This window comes from Portunus trituberculatus, chromosome 46 (genome assembly GCF_017591435.1).
Source record: "Portunus trituberculatus isolate SZX2019 chromosome 46, ASM1759143v1, whole genome shotgun sequence".
NCBI classification, from domain to species: Eukaryota; Metazoa; Arthropoda; class Malacostraca; order Decapoda; family Portunidae; genus Portunus; species Portunus trituberculatus.
In genome coordinates this window covers 32,947,735-32,957,734 of record NC_059300.1, presented here as the reverse complement: position 1 = coordinate 32,957,734, position 10,000 = coordinate 32,947,735, and the positions used below count along the sequence as shown (strand labels likewise).

Below are 10,000 nucleotides of genomic sequence, written 5' to 3'. Positions count from 1 at the left end.
TTATTATTATTGTTATTATTATTATTATTATTATTGTTATTATTATTATTATTATTATTATTATCATTATTATCTGAACATGAATCTGTACCATTATGTCAGGCAGTACATTTGTGCATATTTCCATTTGTTATCTTACTCTACTTGTTAATTCACTATTTAACTTTATTAGAAATTTCACTTTGCCATAGATTCGTGAGTGGCCGAAATGCGTCCCTTATTAAGTTTGCCACCTTGCTGGTTCACAGGTCCTACTGAAGCTTTGGCCTATTGGACCTTGCCTCAACACATATGTATGCATTTATGTATGCAATATGGCTAAATCTCTCTCTCTCTCTCTCTCTCTCTCTCTCTCTCTCTCTCTCTCTGTGTGTCTCTCTCTCTCTCTCTGTGTGTGTGTGTGTGTGTGTGTGTGTGTGTGTGTGTGTGTGTGTGTGTGTGTGTGTGTGTGTGTGTGTATAGCAACGAGTAAATATTATTCTTTTCCCTTGGTTGCTAATTATGATCTTAAATAAATAAAAGACTACAGCATTTCTTTTTAGGTCGGAAGAAAAAACATATTTATCTTAAAAAGATAGAAAAAAGAAAAAGAAAAGATTCTCAGACAGCGTGGACACTTTCTACCTCTCACTGTATTTCACTTATTTCTTGTTTCTATTTTCTTGTATTCCTTCACCACTCCTCTGTAATTCTTCTTTAGGAAACAGCAAATCACAGTTTCGTCTCTATTGTCTACTTGATGTCCCCGTTTTTTATTTTCCCAGGGCCAGGAGTGATGGCGCGCTTAGATAATGTGCAGAGACAACCAGTACCTATTTCCCTATTCCCTCCTATCCATTTGACATATAACTCTACCTCATTAAACAACAAATCACTGTTTTTATCTATTTAATGCCGCAGTACCTAATTTTTCCAGTGTCCGGAGTGATGGCGCACTCAAATGAGTAAGCAGTGACAATCTACCTATTTCTATATTCCCTCCTATTCACTCCACTCTGTAACTCTACCTCATTAAACTTCAAATCACTGTTTTTATCTATTTAATGTCACAGTTCCTAATTTTTTCAGGGTCCGGAGGGATCGCAAGCTCATATAGCATGCAACGACAACGAGTATCTGTGGGATTACAACAAAGACACGAAGGAATTGATCAAGGTGTCCTCAGTGTGGCTGAAGTGCGAACTGGGCAGCTGGGTACCTTATCACCTCTCCAGAAACTTGAGCAGGACAAAGTACGGCTTGAGGTTCCCCGGATGCTCCTCAGGTGTGTTCAGCCTCACGGGAAGGTGCGAAGTTCAGTGTTCTTTTGTCTGGGTAGTTCAATACACGTAGATAAGTACATTAGTGTATGAGGGAGGTGGTGCAGCCCGAGCAGTCAAGGCTTTCTTGTGTATTGTTTTTTTTTTATGTATTTTCATATTTCTATACATATGATATACATGCAAGTGAGAACACGCACGAGTGATCTATATAGGACACACACACACACACACACACACACACACACACGGCCCGGTAGCTCAGTGGTTAGAGCGCTGGCTTTACAAGCCAGATGACCGGGGTTCGATTCCCCGGCCGGGTGGAGATATTTGGATGTGTCTCCTTTCTCCTTTCACGTGTAGCCCCTGTTCACCTAGCAGTGAGTAGGTACGGGATGTAAATCGAGGAGTTGTGACCTTGTTGTCCCGGTGTGTGGTGTGTGCCTGGTCTCAGGCCTATCCGAAGATCGGAAACAATGAGCTCTGAGCTCGCTCCGTAGGGTAACGTCTGGCTGTCTCGTCAGAGACTGCAGCAGATCAAACAGTGAATTACACACACACACACACACATACACACGTGCATTCGTTGTGTGTGTATTGCGTGATAAGTAAATATGAGCAAGAATGTCTTTTGTTTGCAAGTGAGTTCTTTTGTGTGTATATGTAAGTATATATATAGTCTGTGCATGCATTATAAGAATACTGTGTGTGTGTGTGTGTGTGTGTGTGTGTGTGTGTGTGTGTGTGTGTGTGTTTGTCAGGAAGATTGGTTATGGACAAAAAATGAGGAAAGGGGGAGATGAAAAAGGTTCACACGGCATGTCGCCCAAACGGTCAAAAGGGAAACAAAAAATTGCCAAATCTAGCTACAGGGGTGTATCGATACTCTCTCTCTCTCTCTCTCTCTCTCTCTCTCTCTCTCTCTCTCTCTCTCTCTCTCTCTCTCTCTCTCTCTCTCTCCGTGCTATTCTTTTCTCCAGCCTTGCTTGTTTTCTAATACTTTTCTTTAATATTGTTTCCTCTTCCTTCAGTTTTGCCTGTCAAGTTCAATATTTTCCTTCAGCAGTTATTGGATTTCTTCGTCGAATTTTCTGTTCTTTTTTCCTTCCATCCTTTTTTTTTTTTGTCGTCCTCCTCCTCTTCCTCCGCTTCTCTCACGCCTCATTCTTTTTCATTCACGTGAACGCACGTTTTGCCTGTCAGCTACGCCGAGAATTACCTGAGCTTATCCGTTAATTATGACACTATATCACGGCTCTCCCCCGGGCTGGCCGCGTGCACCTGCCTGTCTGTGTGTGCAGGTGTGACGCAGTGATGAGAGGAATTACACGAGTCACGGAAACTGCTGCTCTTATTGCTTTAAATACGTAAACTCATGGCAGCTGCTGTTACAACCATTACAACTGCAAGAAACCTACCACCTCCACCATCATCACCACCACCACCACCACCACCACCACCACCACTACTACTACTACTACTACTACCACTACCACTACCACTACTACTACTACTACTACTACTACTACTACTGTTACTATTTCTAATATTATTACCATCACCACCACCATCAACACCAACCTACTACTACTACTACTACTACTACTACTACTACTACTACTACTACTACTACCACCACCACTACTACTACCACATTTTTTCCTTCTGAGTATTTCCCAGACTGAAGGTCAAATATGATCAACTATTTCAATTTTTTTCCCAGGCTGCCCCGTAACTTTCAGCGTGGACCATGCCAGTATGGAGGTGAGGGTGGAGAGCCAACAAGTGGACATTTTGCCGGAAGAGGTGAGTGAGTCTGCACCGAGCGTTTCTTTACGTTTGAGGGAGGTCTGTTAAAAATATGTTTCTCCTTGAATGACTTAAATAATTTTTCGAGATATAGCATTATGGAATTACTTATACACACATTAGAGAAAAGCAAATAGATAAATTGAAAAAATACGATAATACAAGACTTGGTTTCCTATACATGGCAATGCCTGTGTAAAGCTTTTCTATCTTTTTCCACCCATCATTTCTACCTATAAATCTGTCTATCTGCTTGTACATCTCTCCAATGACTCTGCACTATCGATCTAATTTTTTTTACTTATTCATACCATGTGGGCTTTTCACGGGAATTTATGGGCTAAAGGGGATACTGTTTAGGGTACCTCCTATCTCAAAGCCCACCCGCTAGGAAACCGTTGGCCCGAGTGAGGAAGCCCAACCTACACTCTGACAGTGGACAAAATTCGAACCCGTGCGCTTGGAGACCCCTCGGACCCCAAAGCACGCATGGTTCCACTGTACCACGGCGGCCCCTAATGTCTGACTCCTTATGTCTTCTCTATTCTGTCCCTCCTATATATCCTGCCGTTCCTCCTTCTACTACAAAGACAACCATACTCAACCATACTCCTTAATCCCTTGAGCACCATGACGTGTTTCCACATCTATTCTGGTTACTAATTGGTGATTTTATACAACTTCAGAAACTTATGTGGGGATTAAAATCGTTAAGATTCTCGCCATTAATCTTCTGACCTTCATTAACCCTTCCTGATGTAAATAAAATGGTCTAATCGTACACAAATCCCAAGGTAAAAATGTGTGCCAGCAGTGAAGGGGTTAACCTGATCTAATCCCACTCATTCCTCCCTCCCACCAACTCTCCTACTCTGCCTTTCCGTCAGCTGTGGGAGGAACAGGACGTGGAGCTCGAGTGTCTGGTGGAGGGACATGTTGTGATTCCTCCTGGCAAGACATCCATCCTCTCTTTCATCTGCACCCGCGATCCTACCACTGCCATATTGCATTTGGCTTACCACGAGGACACGAAACACGTGGGTGTAGCCGAGAAAGACCGCTTTATTTGCAGTCCTTTCAGTGTCTCCACCATCCCCGCCACCACTACAGCCACCACCTTCACTACCAAAGTTGTCAGTACTCAGATCTCCACCGCTACATCAATACCTACCACTACCGACACCACGACCACTACAGATGTTCCTACTTCACCTTCCACTACTTCTGATGCTACTACTACTACTAGTACTGATACTACTACTACTACTACTACTACTACTACTACTACTATTGATACTACTACTGATACTGCTGATACTACTACTACTGATACTACTACTACCACTGCTGCTGCTCAAGACTTTGCTTCTACGACGATCACTACCACTTCACCTACTACTACTGACTCTGCTGCTACTACTGCCACTACTGCTACTACTACTATAACTACATCTGATACTACTATTACATCTACTTCTGATCCTTCCACTTCTAAGGAAACAACAACTCCTACTACCACTGAAACTGTAATTCCTATCACTACAACTGGATCTATTTCTTTAAGTCTTCCTCCTCCTCCTCCTACTACTACTACTACTATTCCTACTCCTACTGACACTACTACTTCTACTGTTATTCCCACGACGAGTATCACAACCACTATGTCTCTTCTTGGTGATGGTGGTGGTGGTGGTGGTGGTGGTGGTGGTGGTGGTGATGTTACAGAGTCTACGGTCCAAACATCGACACCGACCGGTAAGTAAAGCCAGCAAATGATCACGTGGCCTAATTAATTTCTTTCCCAGGTAATGACAACCTTGACATTTGTACCTAATGACGATAAATTTGACGAGAGACAGGTGAAAAAAATCTCTCTCTCCTGATTATGAAATGTGTAGCTTTCAGTAAGGTTGAATCTAGCGCGATGAAATATACTTTGAAATAAAAAAAATAGTTATTAGTGTTTGAATATTAATGTTGATATATGAAAAAAAGTCTTGTTTTATATATGACTAATACTTCTTTCGTAGATTTAGTATATAGTGACATCCATTCATTCATCCTTCACATAATGGGAGCCTCTCTCTTCTCTCTCCCTCCCTCCCCACCTCTCTCTCTCTCTCTCTCTCTCTCTCTATCTTTCTGTGTGTGTGTGTGTGTGTGTGTGTGTGTGTGTGTGTGTGTGTGTGTGTGTGTGTGTGTGTGTGTGTGTGTGTGTGTGTGTATGTGTGTATGTGAGTGTGTGTGTGTGTGCATGTGTGCAAGCGCTTCCGTGAGCGTTTAAAAATCGAGACGCCTATATAAACTAATAAATATGTTGTATTTTGCTAAAGTTTTCTTAACCTACAAATATTAAAAATGAATCTCACACACACACACACACACACACACACACACACACACACACACACACACACACACTGCATAGTGTAGTGGTTAGCACGCTCGACTCACAATCGAGAGGCCCGGGTTCGAGTCCCGGTGCGACGAGGCAAATGGGCAAGCCTCTTAATGTGTGGCCTCTGTTCACCTAGCAGTAAATAGGTACGGGATGTAACTCGAGGGGTTGTGGCCTCGCTTTCCCGGTGTGTGGAGTGTGTTGTGGTCTCAGTCCTACCCGAAGATTGGTCTATGAGCTCTGAGCTCGCTCCGTAATGGGGAAGACTGGCTGGGTGACCAGCAGACGACCGAGATGAATTACACACACACAGAGAGTAGTGTAGTGGTTAGCACGCTCGACTCACAATCGAGAGGGCCGGGTTCGAGTTCCGGTAAGTGGCGAGGCAAATGGGCAAGCCTCTTAATGTGTGGCCTCTGTTCACCTAGCAGTAAAATAGGTACGGGATGTAACTCGAGGGATTGTGGCCTCGCTTTCCGGGTGTGTGGAGTGTGTTGTGGTCTCAGTCCTACCCGAAGATCGGTCTATGAGCTCTGAGCTCGCTCCGTAATGGGGAAGACTGGCTAGGTGACCAGCAGACGACCGAGGTGAATTACATACACACTTTGATCAAGTATTAAGGCAAACTTCGTACCGTCTATTGTTCTTGAGTGACCCAGATACAAGGAAGCCACGGTAAGGATGGAAGGAGGGAGGGAGAGAGGGAGTGAAGGAGAAAGGGAGGGATGCGAGGGAAAGGATGAAAAAGTATAGTAATTTTTCTGTCTTTAGTGCAGTCGCGCCCCTTCCATTCTCTCTTTTCCTCGTCACGGCCCCGCTGTGCCACTTTTCGAGGGGAGACGCTGCTGTATCTGAAGTGGCTCGCGTGGAAACTGTATTGGGAAAGGCGCCGCTCAGCAAACACTGGCCGGAAAGCTTCAGACAGACAGTGATAGACACGGTACATGAAGGAGCGCCAGTGTCGTTAGTGTTGTGGAACGTGTGTGTGGTTACTGTGGTTAGTGTGGTTATTGTAATGTTTGTTGCGGTGGTGAGGGCGGTACACGTCCATGCGACACTTGTGCAGCGCGACGCCGTGCGGGTCGGTTTGGGCCGCGAGGTGCAGGAAGGCTTGGCGCCAGGCGGCGTAGTCTGGCTCCGCGGCGTACTCCAGGCCGCGCGCGCACTGCAGGAAGTCAGCAAAGACGCGCGGGCAGCTGCTGAAGACGGCACGGGTGCGGCTTTCCTTGATGAGCGCCGCCTTGGGGTGCGTGGGGCGCCGCCTGGACGAGAAGGCCCACGGCAGGCGCCCCTTGAGCAACACACCCGCCACATAGGCCAGGGATTCTAGGTCGTCGCGGCGGGACTGCAGTAGCTGGCGGTGGCTGCGCACACTCAGGTACTGGAAGGTGCCCTTGGGCCGCACGCCGTCCCGCAGGGGCACATGGTCGCCCCGGGGCGCGCGGAACCGCTCCGCCAGCCAAAAGTCCACCAGGTAGAGGCGGCGCGGGTCCCGTGGGTCGGCAGGGTCGCCGTGCACGATGTTGCTCGCCTTCACGTCCCGGTGTACAAAGCCGCGCCCGTGCAGCTCCGCGAGCAGCGCCAGCACGCCCGCCATCACCACGCCCACGCCCGCCAGGCTGCCGTTGACGCCTCGCACGGTGGTGCCCTTCGCCTCCATGGCCAGCACGCTGTGGTTCCCAAGGCGCCACACTCCAGGGAGGTGAGCGCCACGCCGCCCTCGCCGCCCACCGCCGACAGCACCTCCAGCTCCTGCAACACCGTGTTCCTGCCGCCCCGCTCCACCTTGAGGGACAGCGGCTGCCTGTGTGTAGGCCCAGGGCGCCGTACACGGAGCCGAAGCCGCCCTGCCCCAGCCTGCCCTCGATCAGGAACCGCCCGCCCACCACCTGCCCAGCCGTCAGGTTCACATGTCCAGACACGTTCATGCCGCCTGCCAACCACTCAACAACGACTTTTTAATGGCAGACAGGCAGACACAGAAATAGAAACTGAGAAACAAAGAGAGAGAGAGAGAGAGAGAGAGAGAGAGAGAGAGAGAGAGAGAGAGAGAGAGAGAGAGAGAGAGAGAGAGAGAGAGAGAGAGAGAGAGAGAGAGAGAGAGAGAGATGATATGGAATTTGAGGAAGAAAGAGTCAGGAAGAAATAAAAGAGAAAAAAAAGAAATCTTCGTCATCTTTCTTCTTTATCCGCTTCTGTTATCCTCTTGTTTTCGTCTTCTCTGTCTTCCTGTCATTATATTTTCTACTTCAGGTAATTCTTGTCATCTTGTCAATTACAACCTCTTTTTTGTCATCCTCTTCTTTCTCAATCTCCTCTACCTCTTCATCTTAATTTTCCTTTTTATTCTTATTTTCTTTTTTCAATCTCCTCTTCTTCTTCTTCTTCTTCCTCCTCCTCCTCCTCCTCCTCCTCCTCCTCCTCCAGATTTTTCTCTTTTTTCTTTTCATCTTCTTCTTTATCTCTTTTCATGGATGCTTCCTTATTAATCTCCTCTTCCTCCTCCTCTCTTACGTTCTTCTTCTTTCTTCTCCTTTTCATCTTTCTTTACTCTGTTCAATTTTTTTCTTCCATCTGTATTCTTCATTAAGCATCATTTCTCCTCCTCCTTTTCCTTTCTGTACCTCTCCTTTGTATTCCTCGTCCTTTTCTTCCTTTCCATCTCTTTTTTTTCTTCGTCTTCCTTTTCTATTCCTTCTTTCATTCTTTTCCACGACTACTTAACACATTGGGACCTCCTCTTCCTCTTCCTCTTCCTCTTCCTCCTCCTCCTCCTCTTGCTACTGTTCCTCCTCCTCCTCCTCCTCCTCCTCCTCCTCCTCCTCCTCCTCCTCTTCCTAGATTAGATTAACAAAAATGATCCCAAGGCTGCGGAACAAATCCAACGAGGAACGCCTAAAGGAATTAAATTTATTTTCTCTTGAGAAACGGAGAGTAAGAGGCGACCTTATCATGCTTTTCAAAATTTTTAATGGGTTCGCAAATTTGAATATTCAAAAATACGTATCAGTCGACCAGTCAAATGTCACCAGAAGCAATGGTTTTAAAATTGTTGGTAAGCGTTTTGTAACAAATGAAGCCAAACACTTTTTCTTTAATCGCATAGTTAATATATGGAATGGTCTGCCATCAAATGTTGTCAACTCAGGTACTATCGAAACGTTCAAAGTTCGCCTCGATAAATACTTTGAATCTAATCCCCGGTTGTCGCTATTCATTTCCGAATAACTTGCGCTTTTCCTTTTTATCTCCCGGGCCTCTGATCGTGGTTTAAATTGCCAGTTAGTTTGAATTACTCTCACCCTCCATACATGACACAGATAGCCCGGAGTGAACGGTCACTACTTTTACTCTCGATCTGTGAAGGGCTGTGGATAGTCAAGAGCCCTGACAGTAGGTGACCATCATCGGGATTTAAGGTACCAGGGTCACCGCTGCAGGGGTAACCATACAGTGTGCGGCGCCCTTTAAAGGGAAGTGCACTTTTACAGTGGTTGTACGGAGCTGGGGCCTGATTGACTGCTGCCTCTCTTGAAAGCGCCAGGCAAGGCTGCCGCACCACCTTTTTGACTCCACACTGTGTTTACATACATACTACACTACACTGCATACACGCACAGATAGCCCAGAGTGAACGGTCACTACTACTACTCTCGACCTGTGACGGGCTGTGTTTGGAGAGGGCCTTGTCAACCATTGATCATCATCGGGAACTAAGTACCAGGGATCAATGTTGCAAGGGGTTATCAGCGTACGGCGTCCCTACAGGAAAGTATGCTATCTCAGTGGATTGAACGGAGCTGGGGCCTGATTGACTGCTGCCTCCTAGAAAGCGCCAGGCAAGGCTGCCGCACCACCCATTCGACATACACACTGTGCATCCACGTACACAATGCACACACAACATGACATTTACCAAGCGTTAACACTTTCCCCCACAAACACAAGTAGTCACGTAGATTACACATTTCCTTTTCACTCTCTACTAAAATTCCATGTGATTTTTTAATATCACATGGTTTCGCCTTTTTTCCTGCCAGCCTCGGTTGGAGGGAGGGGTGGGTGGGGAGGAGCCTTCTGCTTTGCTGTCCTGTCTCTACCACTGGTAGTTAGTAGATAGTCTCCACAAACAGCCTAGTAAGAACCTAAGGGTCTGTTGCTGTTTGTCTTCCTTTGTATTCCTTTGTATATTCCTACTCTTCTTTCTCTTTCTTCATTACTTTCCAACTCCATCTAACACATCAAGAACACTCCACCCATTCTATTCCTCCTCCTCCTCCTCCTCCTCCTCCTCCTCCTCCTCCTGCTGGTGCTCCAATGGCCCCGCACACCTGTTCCCCTCCCAGCAGGTAACCTCAGCGGTGATGGGCGACCGGGGAGGCATCCCGCACTCCCTCTTTCCTCTCACGTCAAATAAATTACCTTTTCACTTCCACCTTGCTCTCCTTCTCTCACTCCCTACTGCTTCTTCTCTTTCTCTTCTCTGTCTCTCTGTCTCTCTGTCTATGTCTCTATGTCTGTTTATGTGTATGTC

General features: G+C 46.4%; 2 protein-coding genes across 2 annotated transcripts in view; one reads left to right on the top strand and one right to left on the bottom strand.

The window, feature by feature from the left end:
• The window catches only part of LOC123520120, a 10,382-nt gene extending 5,648 nt beyond the window's left edge, over window positions 1–4,734 (top strand). The window contains exons 4-6 of the mRNA XM_045282050.1: window positions 1,069–1,264; window positions 2,983–3,065; window positions 3,956–4,734. Coding sequence (XP_045137985.1) covers window positions 1,098–1,264; window positions 2,983–3,065; window positions 3,956–4,296 — 591 coding nt within the window. The 5' untranslated portion in view covers window positions 1,069–1,097 and the 3' untranslated portion in view covers window positions 4,297–4,734. The remainder of the gene's footprint in view (window positions 1–1,068; window positions 1,265–2,982; window positions 3,066–3,955) is intronic.
• A 1,696-nt stretch (window positions 4,735–6,430) lies between these two features.
• Window positions 6,431–7,394, bottom strand: LOC123519801 (casein kinase I-like). The gene is made up of 2 exons (XM_045281319.1): window positions 7,252–7,394; window positions 6,431–7,136 (listed from the first exon to the last, which is right to left on the bottom strand). The coding sequence occupies exons 1-2, from the start codon at window positions 7,392–7,394 to the stop codon at window positions 6,431–6,433; spliced, it is 849 nt and encodes a 282-aa protein (XP_045137254.1).
• Between the last annotated feature and the right edge of the window lie 2,606 nt (window positions 7,395–10,000).

Coding starts and splice junctions, on each gene's coding strand:
- LOC123519801 (XM_045281319.1), bottom strand. CDS start 7,394: ATGAACGTGTCTGGACATGTGAACCTGACGGCTGGGCAGGTGGTGGGC. Junction 7,137..7,251: donor GGCAGCCGCTGTCCCTCAAG/GTGGAGCGGGGC, acceptor TGGGAACCACAG/CGTGCTGGCCATGGAGGCGA.